The sequence below is a fragment of the Pezoporus occidentalis genome, unplaced genomic scaffold (genome assembly GCF_034315485.1).
Source record: "Pezoporus occidentalis ecotype Australia unplaced genomic scaffold, CSIRO_AGI_Poc_V1 ctg178, whole genome shotgun sequence".
Taxonomy (NCBI): Eukaryota; Metazoa; Chordata; class Aves; order Psittaciformes; family Psittacidae; genus Pezoporus; species Pezoporus occidentalis.
The window spans coordinates 934,827-950,168 of record NW_026913618.1 but is presented as its reverse complement, the minus strand read 5'-3'; the positions used below and the strand labels follow the sequence as shown (position 1 = coordinate 950,168).

The following is a 15,342-nucleotide window of genomic DNA, read 5'->3' as shown; positions in this document are numbered from 1 at the left end:
AGACAGACCGCGCTCCGTAGTCCTTTCCTTATTTCTAATGGGGGCCGGGCTGTGATAGGCACCGAGTGCTCGGCACCACCACTGTCAGACCTGAGCCTGCAACACGATGGGTGTAAAGAGAAGGGCAGAGAAAGGGTTGTTTGGTTGTTGCAAGTATTTAGGTACGCTGCTTGGGGTCAGAGCACTGCCTGGAGCTGGGCGGTCTGGATTCTCTTGATGCTTCTAGAACCACCTACCAGCACTTGGTTCCCCTGTGGCTCCACACCCTTGGGAGGTAACGCCTCCATGTGTCCCCTGTCGGGGCAGGGAGCTGTCACCGGGCACCCACGAGGGCTCTAAACCAGCCCAAACACCCGGGCTCCCGCACCCGTTCTGCCCCTGCTGCAGCCTGGGTCGGCGGCCACCCTGCCCCGGAGCCCCTTCCCCAGGGGCTGCGCCGGGGGATGCCCTGACCCCATCCGCACGTAACGGTAACAACGAGCGGGAGCGGCTCGGGCCGCCGGGGCTGCGCGGGGTCGGGCCGCGGCCATGGCGGAGGAGGCAGCGGCTCAGCCCCGGCCGGGCTCTGCGGAGCCGGCTCCGCTGGAGCGGCAGAACCTGCTGGCCGTGCGCAGGGAGCTGCGGGCCGGCGCCGCGGAGGTGGGGGCGCGGCGGGGCCGGGGCTGCCCCGGGGAGGGGGGGGGCGGCTCGGTGCGAACCGGACCCCGCTCCCCTGCGCTCCGCTCCGCGCAGGGCCGGGTCCCGCTCCACAGGCTCCTGGTGCTCGCCCGCATGGGCCAGGGGGCGGCGGCGGCGGCGGTCGCAGGTGGGTGCCGGGGTCGGAGCACGGCTCCAGGGCAGGGCCCCGGCCCGCACCTCCCGTCTGGCGTTCACCGCCGTGTCTTGGGACGCATTCAGCGCTGCGGGCTTGCAGCCGGGATCACCCCCGCCGTGCCGCGCCTGCAGCCCGTACCCCAGCGGCGGTACGGAGCAGCGGGGAGCGCAGTCACTGCGGCAGTCCATAGGGCAAGAAAATACCGGGTTCTGACACCACGTAAAGGCAATTGCCACTTGGGAACCCTGCCTTGGCAGAGGAAACACAGCTGGGAGAAACCCTGGGGCGCACACAGGCTTTATCAACAAAGCCTGATGCTGTCTTGCAAGCAGTGATCTATACGAGCCCATGGGTGCCCAGTGCTTTATCTGATTCGGGAGGCTCATTAAGGTGATTTTAAACACCTGTACCAGTGAGTGCCAGTGAACAGAGGGAAGGACTCAGCCGCACAGACCCGGCTTCCACGTCACCTTTGGGGCCTGCAGGTGCTGCAGCTGCAGCGATAACGATGAAAGGACACCTGTAATGGGGATTTTAGGCTGCAGCTACTGAAACATTGCAGGTTTGGGTGCACTTTTAGGAGCTAATGTGAATTGCAGCGTGCTTACGTCAGGAGGAGGGTCCCATGGCAGCAATGCTTCCGTGTCTCTATGATTTGGTGCCCCTCCTGCATAATAAAAGCATGATCTGCGAACGCACAGAACAGAGCACGCAGCACTAACGCTGACCTAGGGCCATAAACCACTTGACAAACAGCCATCTTCTCCTTTAAAACAAGGTTATCACAGAGAACTGCTTGAAAACGTGTTAGAGGACCACAGAGGAGAACCAGTCTCAGGTCTGCTGCTTCTCTACCCCAGCCATGTGTTCCATGTAGTGGAGGTAAGTTACATGGATTCTCTGTGCGACCAGGTAACCTTGATGCATCTTTGTACATGTTTAGCTTCTAGATCCAGGGAACTACAGCTCTTCCTAACTAACCCATCTCTGACTCCATACATAGGCTTAAAGACCTGACTAATGCTGGGGGTGTCTCAGGGATCCATCCCACCTCTGGGATTCAGGTAACTGGCCCAGAACATTATCCTGATGGAATGAGATGCCACGTTCTGTCACAACAGGAACAACCTGCTCTGCCCCCAGCGCCTGTGACTGAAAGGGAAAGCCTACGTAAGGTGGATGATGAATTGTTTTATATGCACAGTGAATTTGCAATGGGCAATTCCTTTGCAGGGCTGCAGCAGCACAATCCATCTCATCATCCAAGATTTAGCGGCCCTCCAAAGTCAAGGTTCAAGGTAAGTGTTTCACAGTACTGTAGTACCGGAAGCGGGAGAAGCCTTCTTTAAGGGTCAGCTGAACGTCAGCGATGGTTGTTTCAAGCTTGTCTTCTCCCACTGAATACCTGCTGACCACAGAGGAGCCGAGGTCCTCCCATGCTTTCCTGGATGCAGCTGAGGGGCTGCCAGCAGGCTCCTGCTCAGCCCTCTTGCGCTAGAGCCCATCTCTGAGGCACCAGGACTTCATTAATAGCCTTCAGAACCCAGGAAAATTCCTTTCTTGGGAATCACTGCCATTTCTGGACCCTGCTTTGTAAACAGTTGTGGATTTATGTACTGGAATGCCAGAAATTATCTTTAGACGATTAGTCACTGCCCTCCAGCCTGCTATTTGCCCTTTCACAACAGGACCGAACCACTCCCCCAGAGCTCAGCCGATTCTTGCCTTTAGCTTTGTTGCTGCAGGGCCCTGTGTTAATTGCCCAAAATCCAGGTTCATGAAAACTCCATCTTTTCCTCTGCTGTGAATGGAATTCCTATTGGAACAAACTACTGTCATGTTCCTGCATTTGCTTATTAAATCCCTACTGCTTTTATGCTCATTTCTTCCCCTCGCATCCACTCCAGCCCTTTGGAGGAGTCAGGAAAGGTTTCTGCTGGCTGGGTGGGTGGGAAGCGTGCACCATGCTCTGCATGTACCATCCCCCAGCACAGCCCTAGGAATGAAAACAACTCAGTGCTTAGTTTATGGAAGCTGACCTGCTGATAAGAACGCCGTGCTGTGCTTTCGGATGGAATTCACTCTCTTCCCATGCAGTGCTTTACTCCAGGATATTAAAGTTTTAGTGGTGGCACATGCCATCCCCACCAGACTGTTCCCAGACTGGGTAGTGGCAGTGGCGACATCTCCCGTGACATGGCCATCGAGGACCACCCAGTCACAGTCGACAGCAGAGGTGGTTGCAGGGTGCCTTACCCTCGGGCTCAAGCTGGCAGCCTCCATCCAGAGCTTTGAGGTAAGCTTCCATTAACTGAGCTGTAGGAAAGCCACCTAATTCAGTCCCAAATCCCCCCAAACCACACAAACACGCAGCCCCACTCGCCTTTCAAGCAGCATTTACAAGCACACACACCTGAGCAGACTGGAGCAGCAGTGTTAAAGCATTACAGAACCTCATTGTGTTATCCCAAGTTTCTTTCTAGACCTCTGGGGGGTTATTTCATGCAGCCATTTGATTCACTAATGAACTGCTCCAACACAGCCAAGTCAAAGTCATTCACTCAGCATTACCTAGCATTGTCTCTACCCCTGCTTCCTGCTGGGCACTCCTAGGACCAGAGGACTGAGCTGTGTTTGGTAAATGGGGAGTAACTCCAGCCCTGGTGCTTTGAGCAAATATCCTCAACTTCAACTGCATCATAGCTCTGTGCTGTTATTGTAACTGCATGGAATGTGCTGTTTGGTACCAAGGATGACAGCGAGGATGCGACTGAGAGCATACCCACTGTTGAACAGGAGCTGCTGATCCCAGCAGAGACAATTAACTACTTGTGTAAAGCAGAGGAGTGCACCAGTCCTGAAGAGTTTCTGAGAACTTACTTAGGTCCTTCACAACCCACCCTGGACTCAGGTACCCTGGGGGCAGTTTGGGATCAGCATCAAATTTAGCCACAGAACTAGAAACTGTGGCTCCTAACACTGAATTCTGAGTTACAAGAACTTGGTACCATGCTGGTGCAGTGACACAGGAAAGCCGGTCTGCAGCCAGTAGCGGGCTCATCTTCCCTCTTACGAGCTGTCTGAACAGGGATCAATGGGGCAGCCACCACGATTCAAACTGTGGCATCAAGAAGGCAGTAACAGCAATGTGTCTTGTCGAGGCTTGTATGAAATGCAGTTAAGCCTGAGGTCTAGATTAATAATTTCAATGAAATGTATGATGGAACATTAAGGAACTTACAGGTTAAGTAGATTAATTCAAGTAGTTGTAGAATGTTACCTCAACTGACTGGTTTCCTCTCCCTCTCATTCACAGAAACAGTGTGGCCTGTTCCATCTTATCTCTCCACGTGATACAGGCTGTATCCAGTGTTCCCCTCTGCAGCTGGACTCACTTTTGTTTAACATGAATCTACACGTTAAAGAATACATGCATATTCATTCCCAGTTCCCGGTATGCTTCCATGCCAGTCCTCAGAAGAACAAGACCTGGTGAGCTGCAAAGCCCAGGGAGTGACTGTGTCACCGTCCATGTCCACTGGAAGCCACGTTATTCACAAGCATGAATAAAGATGCCTTCACGTTGACAAAAGACAATCTTTAATTTTATAAATGTTCACCCAGTGAGGAACCCAAAGAGCCATTTTCAAAGGTCTCTCCGAATCCAACCGTTTCCAAGGAAAGCACAAACCCCACTTCCACAGCTGCATCCTGAAACAGTTGCGAGTTTCACATAAACAAAAGCAGGCTTGGTTAATACAAGTAACTATGACATAAGTAGTAAGTACTGATCGTTAAGTAGCAATGAAATGATTAAAGATACAGTGAGTTTCCTTCTACAGTATGACAGTCCTTCAAGGCACTAAAATACATCCACAGTTTTGACCAGGCGACCGATAACCCGCGGTCGCCACCAGCACTCTGGCTTTTTTTGGTTCATGGTTTAAAAAGAATCTGCAGCAAATCAGTGAGGGAATGTCTCTTGCAAGGCAGCTCCTTGTAATGGCTAAGAACTAGGAATAAAAGCCTAACCGTGACATTAAAAAGATTATTTCCGTAATACATGCACTTTAAATAACTAATGTTCTGCTGCTTCTGGAATCTCTGCCAATACCACCTGTATCAGCAGCAATTACGCTTCCTATGCACGTTTCTGCAGTAACTGGTTCCTTCCATGCAGGATTCTGAAAACCACTGTTGAGACACAGATCATTACACTTCTTCTGACTGGCTAAATCCCCATCCCAGCTCTACACAGTCCTGCCACAGCGTCAAAAGAAGCTTTTCACCGTTGGGTTTTCCCACCAGGAGAGGAACCTGTGAGGACTCGGGGAGCTTCCGCTACAGAGCGGTGCTTTCTGTATCATTGTCAATATCGAGCAGGAGGTGGTTGTGCAGCTCTTTGCTCGCTGTCTCCGGGAGAGGCTCTGAAGGAGGGGGTTGAAGTGGTTCTTGGGTACTGGGATTAGAGTCTGCACAAAAAACCAAGAGCAAGTTTAGCAGGCTGGCCAGTGACCTCTCGTCACTGCTGCATTGCTGGGGCATTTCCTTAGGGAGAAAAGGGAAAGGAAAGATCAACAAAGGCTTTTCAAACAGAGGGCTGGCACATGTGTGCACACATGGACACAGAAAGGTTAAGCTAAACTCAAAAGCTCAGGACTTGCTTCTCCTACACACCTTTTTTACTCTGGTACATAGTAAGAGATTCATTCTGAAGAGTGGAAGGCAGTGAGTAGGATTTAGTATCAGATTCCTCCATGCCCCTTATGAGTGATACCTTATTCCAGACTTCCACATCAAAACACTAAGGTCCCTCAGCAAATAAATTTGGCACCTAAATCCTCAGCCACATCACCACCACCTACCACCTTGAGAAGGAACAGCAATATGTGTGGTGTCAAAAGGAGGCACTGCCACAACAGGAGGAAGAAATTACTTAAACCCCTTTCCTGTGTGTAACAGGGAACATCTTTGCCTCTTCTGAGGGGAGGGAGAGGCACTGTGTTCTAACACCTAACAGCACCGGGGGTTACCTTGGATTTTCACTTAAAAGTACCATTCAAAAGGTGTACTCCAGCTTTATGTGCAGGTATTAAAGTTCTCCCTACCACGACTGAAGAATGAATCAGAAGAGTAGGTAACAAAGGGTGAGGAGACCCAGGGGAGGGGATCTGACACAACAGCATAGCTGTCAAATACAAAATGAACCTCTCTATAAACATGGATTTCTAGACAGGATTTCCTGTACACAGAATAAATACAATGTGAAACTGGCCAGTGACAACGTGAACATTGTAGTCTCCAACACTTTTAGTACGTTAATGTAAGAGCGAGCATCAAACAGCCATTCCTGGTGCATGCCACGCTAACGGTAACGCAAGCAAGCAGTGTTACTGGGGACGGGTTAGTAGTGAGCGTGAGCACACACGTGATGATTGTGAATTAGCAACATTTGGGGCCAATCATATGCCTTTTCCTTACCATTTAATTTTCCAATACAGTTCCTACTGAATGCAGGTCAAACATCTAGATTATTTAATAAAACTTTTGATTAGAATATTCTTCTCTAGGCCTTAGCACTTTAACACCATAAATAGAACCTGAGGCATTATTAAAGTCCAGCATGTGGACAAAGGAATTCAACAGTATCCTGAAAACCATGCAGAATTCCTGTTCAGGTACTTCTGGCAACTTGATTTTGGCTTCCATTATTCCCATCTTTTTCAAGGTTAGAATTAAACCCAGCTAATTGTCATTGTGAATTAGGTAAGTCAGTCTGTAGTAAGTGCTGGTATGTGCATGTGTAAATGTTAGAGCAGCTACTCATGTAATATGCAGTGGTGTTAATTCAGAACAAATATTAATCCTTTAAAAGGTGATCCATCTGGAAAAGGTGCTGATCCTGCACTAGTGTGCTGCTGTAGGGAAGCCTGGTATCACTTCAACTGCTCCCCAAGGGGTTATTTTGCAAAACACTTGATTTCCTAGGCTCCTCTACCAGTTTTGCTAGAGGATCCTTTGTCAGCATCTCTCCTGTGCACAGCAGCTGTCATTGCTGTCATTTTACTGTACACAACTTCATGGCCAACTTGCCATGGTTGCACTTCAAAGGAGTGATAGGAAGTCTTTCCAGTTTTAGCACTGGTTAATTTCAACACTGTTGATGTCAGTATTTTTCTATATGCACCCAGCTGTGTGCCTCTTTTTGACCCGTAGCTCAGCTGAAAGGGAGTCAGGGCTACATCCTAACTCTGGACACAGCCTCAGTTGTGCCCATCACTCCTGCCTAGCAGATCCTGCCCTTGTAGAACTTAAATTCCCCCAGCACACCAGCTGGGTGTTGGTCTGAAGGCAGCTGTTTCTCCATTTACACTGGGGGAACCAAACCCTGCTCATCTGCTGGCATTAAAGCAATTTCCTCAGCCAGACAAATTCCCTGATGCTGTCAACCCAGGAAACGTGACTTAGAAATTAAGGTCCTTTCCTTGAAGTTTGACTCATCAGCACAGTTCCCAGTCTTAACTTACAAGTGCTGTAAAGAGCTAGAGCCCAGCCTTATTCCTGAATTCAGCTGGGCAATAAATTGCCCACAAACTGCATTTTAAAGACACTGACAAAAGAACTTCAATCAGGATAAGATCTATTTTAAACAGCAAACCTGCTTTTCAGTTGCTCAAGCAGCAAACTTACTGCCAGCTTCTCCAAATCTAAAACTACTTTCAACTTGACTCTCAATCCTAATTTGTGTCCTTCCTGTAAGCACTCAAATCCTGAGATAACTCAGGAGTGCAGCCTCAACTCTCTGAGCCTGTCATGCAGCTGGTACTTTAGAAAGGCACCATCTCCAACCCATTACAAATGAATAGGAAGATTATTAATGTGCTGTTTGGCAGCTGTGACTGAGCAGACTGGTGCTATTAGTGAGGCTGGAGCTGACAGGATGCACACATGCCAGAAGGCAGATGCTGCTGAGTGCTCTTCTGCAAAGGGGTTTATTCACAAGAACATGTATTTTGCCAAATAAATTCCAAGTAGTTCCAAATAGCTGAAAACCTGAAGTAAAAACTACCTTAAACTGCAATCATAAACCACTCGATTGGAGAAAAACCCATCAGCTTTGGTATTTGCCTGCACTGATGAGAATAAAGCTGTTTTAAAAGGTCACTGCCTCACTTGTGGACACATACTTCCTGTGTGAACTGTTACTCCATTATAGATATTTTCACAACTTAAGGACTACCTTTATGTTCACAGTACTATTAAAATCAAGCAGCTCAGGTCTTAAAATCCCTTCTGAACAGAATGGTATGTAGTAATGAGGTAACACAGAGTTGACAGCACATATTCCAAAGCACATATACAAAATAAAGCTACAAAGAAAAGTATTGCTGTGCAGGAGCATTTGAGCTTGTATTGCATGGTTCTGTAAGTACAAACCTTATTCGCAGTAACCAGCCCCACCTGTGAAGGCATCAGGGGGTAAAGCTGTTAGGCAACAGAATTCATACTTGGCATTCCAATACATTAGTCCTAGTCTAGAGAAGCTGCAGGGCCATTGGAAAGTTTAAACCATTATTAAATGTAAGGTGATTTAAAAGCATTAGTCTCCTACATTTATCATCTCTTCCTTTAGTAATTCCTATAATAAGCAGAGACTCAGCAGAATATGAGATCTACTTTTAACTGTCCTCAGTAGCTACTTCTTTCCCCACCAAGACTTAAATTAACATTAACCCTACCAAACCAGTAACTAAAAGCTTCATGAAGCTCCTGTGAGTAGGAGTTTCTCTTTGTGAATGTCTCACCAAAAGAAGGCTGCATTTAAAATATGAAGGTCAATCTACAAATTAACCCAAGACCCAGAATTCGGTGTATGTGATTCCTCAGCTTCTGGATGTCCAGCTTAAAGCCCATCAGAAGACTTTGTCCTCACAAAGTAAAACGTGCTGCGTTGTATTTTGTCTATTAGAACGTATATCAGTGACCACTTGAGCCATTTTCCTATCTCCTGTATGTGCTATCCTTGTGTATCCTTGGCTACATCCTCTCCCTCCTCCAAATATTTGCTTTTTGGCAACAGCTGTATAAGCATAGTTGAGCCTGCCACGATGCTGAGCCTGGAGAAAGCCCCAGAGAGCCTGTTGCTATAATAGTGCTCTGCTTCCAAAGCAGGAAGGAAAATAAAGCAAGCTGATCTACACTTCCCCCCCAAACCCTTCTGCACAGAATGGGTGGTGGGCATTTTAACTAGAAATGAGTAATTTAGTATTTTAACTGTTACTTGTGCCTCTCAGTCCCTCCCCCTGAGATTTACAGCTACAGGCATCGTTTCCTACATTTCTGCTCCGTGAGGTGGCACTGAACATGAAAGGATCCACTCACCTGTTACAATTTTGGAAGCTGTTTGGGTGGGATTTGCAATAATACCATCTCCAGCCAGCTGAGAAGGAGGATGAGGAGGAGGGGGGACGCTAGGTCTGTTTCTGGGTTTCGGTACTGGCCGTGGCCTCGGCAGTGTACCACTCTGAGGTAGAGAGTGAGACTGGGAGGTTTCTGGAGTAGCTGGCTGTGGCTGTGCTGCTGGGGAACTGGTATTGTGTTTTCCTAGAGGGGGCGTATCGGGCGGTGTCGGAGTCTGCGGAGGAGTGTAGCAGGGCTGCTCTGGTCCGTGCTCACTGCTGGGCGCAGCAGGAGGAGATGCTTGACTGTTAGATTTGGGCTGCAGTGGAGGAGTAGCCTGTGTTGGGGGCTGTGGTGGTGGATGGCTGGGAGCCTGGATTGGGGAAAGGCTGCTGGAGTATCTCCGAGGTGCAGAGACCTGGGAAGCAGAGGTCTGGGCTGCTCCTTGGGTTGCATGTTGAGCAGGAGGAGATGAGCTTCTGGCAGGTGGCTTTGGAGACACAGAAGGTGGCTGAGCAGCAGCGGCAGAGCTTTGGCTTCCTGGCTGCCCCGGTGGGGGGTTGGCTGGCTTAGGGGGGGCTGGTGCAGGCTTCTTAACGGCTGGTAAGAGAAGAGGTGACATTTCAGGGTCATGGACTGTGAAACCAAACTGCTGAGGGAGAAATCAGTAGCACAAAGGAACCCACAGGTAGGTTGGCAAAGTAAAATGGTGCATTACTAAATAAAGCAATAGGAAGCTACAGAAACGTGCACTCAGGCTTTATAGATCAATAGCCTTTGAGTGAGTTTGTTAAACAGCACTAGTAACGTTACTACCAGCATTCATAAAAGAGCCCAAAGCCAAAGCTGCATTACAGTTAGGCCTCAGTGAAATGCAAGTGAATTAAACCATTATCTGTAATAAAGGCAGAGACACCGATACAGGTACTTTAGCAAGCACTTATGCAGTACGTGAGGAATTAGAACTTATTGGAAAACCAAAGGAAGAAACACACTTCTCCTCATGAGATGGGGACTGGGACCTGCCGCATTCTGTGGCTGACTGACAGGGAGCTGATTAGTGCTGCTGGCTGGCTGGCTCTGGGCAGCAGCATGCCCGCCGTTCCTCACGGGTGGAGGAGTGGCTGCAGACGTGTTGTCCTTCGATTTTGAGGTGCTGCAAATTAAACATCTTCAATTAGAAAAGTGGTTGCAAAGTGCCCAGATCAGCTGCACCCGCTCAGGCTGACGCGGGGCACTGTGCTATGGTTCTGACCCTCAAACGCTTCCACAGACTGCTGTTGTTTCCTCACAGACCTCCCACGGCTACAGCTCCTCAAATCAGTGCCAAGTCAGCTCTAAGCAAGCCTGTATGAAAGATTCATTACCAAAATCAAATCAGGAATCCACGTAGCTCTGCAGTGTCACAGTACCTGTCTGACTGCAACACCCAGGAGCACAGCCTCCCACTCCCAGTGCATCTGCAATCCTTTATACCTGGATCTATACCTTTAGACCTATATAAGCTGGAGTTAAACTTTTACCTTACTGGGAGACCAGAACTTGTCTCAAGGAAGCAACCCCTGCAAAACCTTCGAGATTCAGATTAGGGAAGTCAGCTCTTCCTGACCCTTAGCTATGAAGAACTGTGAGGAAACAGCACTTGAGTGAGAACCAGCTGAGGGGGTACTGGGCAGTGCCCCCTTCTCTTGCTCACGCTTGCAGTCCTTACTCATTTCTCTCGTCTTTTGCACCATCTTACTCATCTCAAAAGGACTGACTTTCAATGACTTTTACTGGCACTCTGCAACCCTAGGTTCTCCAGATGCCAGCAGTAAATTGCAAGTACTTGAACCCAGAGCCTGTGCACATTTTAAATGCAGCTTTTCGACACTCGAGGTTTCGTTTTCGCTGCCTCTCCCACAAGAAGTATCTGTGGAGGAAGCCTCAGTCTGCAGGGGATTTCTGAACGAGCTGTTTCTGTAGAAGCATCACCAGGGAACAAAAGCTGTGTGTAAAACAAGAGTCGGTGCTGCCTCACTCCACGGTGCTGTTTCACCATGAGGTGCTGTGTGAGAGGCTGATGCTTGGAGAGTGCTACAGCTTTTATATGTGGTTTCTTCTCTCTCTCATACCACACAAATACTGAAAGCAAAGCACTGCTTTCACCATACATGAAAGGGAAAGTCAATTAGCCCGTGTATACTAGTAACTGGGGACATAATTGCACAGTTCCAATAGTTATAAAGTACCAAACAGCCCATATACGTGCTTGTCCTAAAGAAACTAATAGTGAAATGTGATAAATCAACTTCTGTTTTCTACCAAGTCTGGTCATCACTGCCACTTGCTACAGACAAAAGAGACATATCCAGATAACATGTACGAGAAACAACAAATAAGACCAACAGGTTTCTAGTATTGCCACCGGTAGGTTTTGTTCTTTCAGCAGCAAACTGATAGTCACTGTGGGGACACCTCTAGCGTGTGACTTGAAGAGGTCATCATGGGTAGAAGTACAGGCTTTTCTTAGTACTTTTTATCATTTTTCCCCCCAGGAATTCTCTTATATTAGAAGACCAATTCTGGAACATACAGAACAATGTATGTTATTTCAGAGGAACAACGTGTGGCAGAGAGCTCCTGCACAGTGCTGCCCGTGCCTGAAAAGTCTTTACACTTCTGCCACTTAGAGGAGGTGCCCTGTGAGGCAGATCCAGCTGACACATCAGTTTGCTGCTGCAGCAGCCTGCTAAGCCCTTGCTAGCAGAAGCCATGCCTCTTACCTGACATCCTCATTTCCTTGACTTTGTAACTGTTCTGCTGTGCCAGCAGAGAGAGCAAAACCAGCACCCACTGGGCTTGTTTCAGCCACAGAAGCTTGGGAGTGCTGCTCCGCTCCCGGCTGAGCCAGCACGCCAGCCTCGGTGGGTGGAAGTGGCGGCTGGAAAGCTGGGGATGTGTGCTTTCTATTTATAGTGCCACATCTCCGAGGGTTCGCTTGGAAGTCCATAACCTTGACACCAAAGCTACAGAAAGAAGAGAGAGTAAACACACCGCGCCAGCCAACACCAGGTAACTAAAGCAACAGGACGAGTGGATGTTATAACCCACAAAGACAAATGCAACCCCTGTTGCTTGGCATGCAAAGCAGCAACAAGGAAAGCTGTAACTTTCTGCATAGAACACCATTAATGTTAAGACATGCAGCACTATTTGGCTTCTCCACACAGAGGGGTAAGCTAAACATAAGTGGAACAAACTACTCAATTACACTTGAAGACAGACGCTGATGACAATGAGTTCAAACCAGTCAAAATCAGTAATTTTACACGTAAATACATCCGTTTCCTTACATACCAGAGTACCTCCTCACTGAATACATCTTGCCACATGAATTTTGTTTCTATTACACACTAAGCTGCAGTACAGATTTCAAGACAGACAAGAAAAGGCACTGGATATACGCTATGATTTGTGTTTAATGGAAAGCTAAGGATAAATGGACTAAAATTCTAATGGATTTTAGAATGCATATAGCACATTCATTCTAGGGTTTAATTTTATTCCTGTGTTAAGAACAGTGATTTTCTTCTTCCTGGGTCAGTGCTGTGAATTTGCATGTGGCTAGGCATAGTTAACATTCAGTAACAACATTTGCATCAACAGCTAAAACCAAAACAGCACGTCACTTGAATATTCATGGTATGAGTGATAATAAATGAACATTACGCTACGTGTTATATGGGAAAACAGCACATTTTGGGTTTATTTTTAGCATTCTACTGTTTGCTGTGGTGTATACTGTACCATCACCAACTGAGAAGTCTTACCATGAAGGCACCAGGTAGCACCACCTCAGCTTATGGGCTTTGAAAAAGAAGCCATGGAATATAAGAAGTTAGACACTGAGAGATGCTACTATATACACTGCTGTTTCAGTGGATTTTAGACCCCCCAAATCTGGAACAGGAAAACAGTAACTGGAAGCAGTAATTATCTGCTTGGTTTCCATCATGCAGAGTTTAACTGGAAGCAAATACCGTTACATTACCTTTGAACCTTCCTGAGGCTGCAACACCACATGGGGGGGAAGTAAATCACTATTGTTACCTACAGTACTTCCATAAAATTCTCCTCCTGAGACCAATAAAAATGTTTCTAATCACAGCCTCCTCATCAGTCCAGTTCTCAGGAGTGGGCTAATAATTGAAACCTAACCCAAGAATGAAACCTACCTTTCCTTCTTCAATAAATCCCCTTCCATTACAGTCATGCTAACAGGCCTCTTCCGTTCCAGTGTCCCAGATTCATATTCATTCCCAGTGTGTGACAAGTGATTTGAATTAACAGCAGGAATTGCAACAAACGCCCCAGATACATTGAAATCTTGATCTGAGAGAGAGACAGACAGAAAGCATCCTAAGACACACACATACAAAACGGTGCCCCACTGCAAAAGCTGTTGGGAGGATTACCTGTGTCCGGTTATCACAAACACAGAATCCTTTTAACTATGGCAAGAATTTACCTCCAGGGAAGAACCAGTCTGCATGCTGAATAATTGGCTCAATAACTGCTACCACATGGACTGAAGTTGCTGCTGCCATTTCAGCAAGAGATCTGCAGAAGGAATTTGCACAACACTTTATACAGAGTTCTATCAAAGCAAGTAAATAATAATAGTGATTAATTCATATTACCCAAATGACAAATTATGCTAAATATGATGTATGAAGACTCCTAAGTACCACACAAAGAGCAACTTCACACTAGATGGAGTCTAGACTAATCAGTACATTCAAAGCATTTGAAAACACTCCTAAAAGGACTCGTGCCTAAAAGGCTCTGGAGGCACAGGTTGAAAGAACATCTGAAGTAGTTTTTAGGCAAATAATCTGTTGCTGTGAACAGCTGACATGATTTAGAAGAAATGCTACAGCTCCATGGAAGTTCTGTTTTGTAGCTTCCCTCAAACAACTTACCCTTCATTCTTTGCCCATAGCAAGTTGGGGCCTAAGACTATGGCGACGTTGCTGGGTGTCATTTTGTTAACATCACTGTTCTGTGCAAGCTTTGCTAAGAATTTGATTAAATACCTACAAGAGGGAAAGAAATAATTACCCAGCAGGAATTAAGAGCATTTCCTGTTGAAAGCAGGCAACAAAAATGAAAAAACTCAAAGACAGCTCCCAGTGAAACAAATAAGACAAACAGCCTTCTTGCTTGGTAGCTGGCTACTACAGGTCTACTCTTGTATCATAAAAGTTGAAGTGGGTAGAGAAGAAAGCATCTCCCACCTTAGCAAAATGGAACTACAGAACTATTGTATCTTCAGAAAAACTATTTAGATTGTGAGTCCCTACTCAACAGCTATTTTCATATTCTATAATGGAACTCCCACACTTACAGGAGTCAGCAGGGTTGGGTTTGTTCCAATTCATTCCCAACAGACAATAACCAAAAGGACAAATAACACCTGTAAGATATATCCAGGTGATTCCTAAGAGTGGAAAATACAATGAAAAGCACAGCTAGTGTAAAGACAGGACAACTGCCAACAGCATGACCCTTCAGTAGGAGGGTTCTGTGCATCACTACTTCATTATGGTCAACAGTGAATTAACTTCACTGAAAGTCTATTGCCACCAATGCACACCAACTGCTCCATCAAACAGGATGTCCTTTTATAAACCTAACTGAATTTGGCCAAGATAGGTACCACTGGATTTAAGTTTTGGTTAACCAGCAGTGAAATGCAGCTCTCCAGCACCATGTGCTGCATGCCAGGGGATGCTCATACACACCTGAAATTCGCATGGTAATGCTTAGGTAATCTGTTACAAATTCTCCATAACTCCTGCAGCTTCTTATCCTGGTCCTGGATACTGAAAGGAAAACCAACCTGTTACTCTCACTTTACATCAGAAAACTGCTGTTTCTGCAGTGAACAGGGATGACTGCACAACCTTCCATTTATGCCAAAGAAACACATTGTTTTGTATTCAGTAATTCTGTAACCTGCTAGTCAACCCCTGAATTATCTCTTACTACAACAAAAGAGAACTGCTTAAGCATCATTACTGTGCAGCCAGCAGTTTGAAGCAGCCCCCACGTCTAACCACAGGTATTCCACCACATTTTTATGC

The 15,342-nt window shown here is 46.9% G+C and overlaps 2 protein-coding genes across 8 annotated transcripts in view; one reads left to right on the top strand and one right to left on the bottom strand.

The window, feature by feature from the left end:
- Positions 1 to 528: 528 nt before the first annotated feature.
- TEX47 (testis expressed 47) lies at positions 529 to 4,263 on the top strand. The gene is made up of 6 exons (XM_062614852.1): positions 529 to 805; positions 1,593 to 1,696; positions 2,048 to 2,112; positions 2,912 to 3,110; positions 3,566 to 3,725; positions 4,131 to 4,263. Exons 1-6 carry the CDS (start codon positions 529 to 531, stop codon positions 4,166 to 4,168), a joined length of 843 nt encoding a protein of 280 aa, XP_062470836.1. The 3' UTR covers positions 4,169 to 4,263.
- A 128-nt stretch (positions 4,264 to 4,391) lies between these two features.
- The window catches only part of ARHGAP17 (Rho GTPase activating protein 17), a 44,412-nt gene continuing 33,461 nt past the window's right edge, over positions 4,392 to 15,342 (bottom strand). Inside the window, exons 13-22 of one of the 7 annotated variants that reach the window (XM_062614774.1) lie at positions 15,001 to 15,081; positions 14,179 to 14,292; positions 13,725 to 13,816; positions 13,432 to 13,588; positions 11,980 to 12,222; positions 10,210 to 10,370; positions 9,197 to 9,814; positions 8,252 to 8,275; positions 6,296 to 6,340; positions 5,151 to 5,286 (exon numbers count right to left, since the gene is read on the bottom strand). In XM_062614774.1, coding sequence (XP_062470758.1) covers positions 8,253 to 8,275; positions 9,197 to 9,814; positions 10,210 to 10,370; positions 11,980 to 12,222; positions 13,432 to 13,588; positions 13,725 to 13,816; positions 14,179 to 14,292; positions 15,001 to 15,081 — 1,489 coding nt within the window. In that variant the 3' untranslated portion in view covers positions 5,151 to 5,286; positions 6,296 to 6,340; position 8,252. Of the gene's footprint in view, positions 5,363 to 6,295; positions 6,341 to 8,251; positions 8,276 to 9,196; positions 9,815 to 10,209; positions 10,371 to 11,979; positions 12,223 to 13,431; positions 13,589 to 13,724; positions 13,817 to 14,178; positions 14,293 to 15,000; positions 15,082 to 15,342 lie in introns of all 7 variants that reach the window. The other 6 variants (XM_062614773.1, XM_062614772.1, XM_062614775.1 and 3 more) reach the window with 6 other exon arrangements.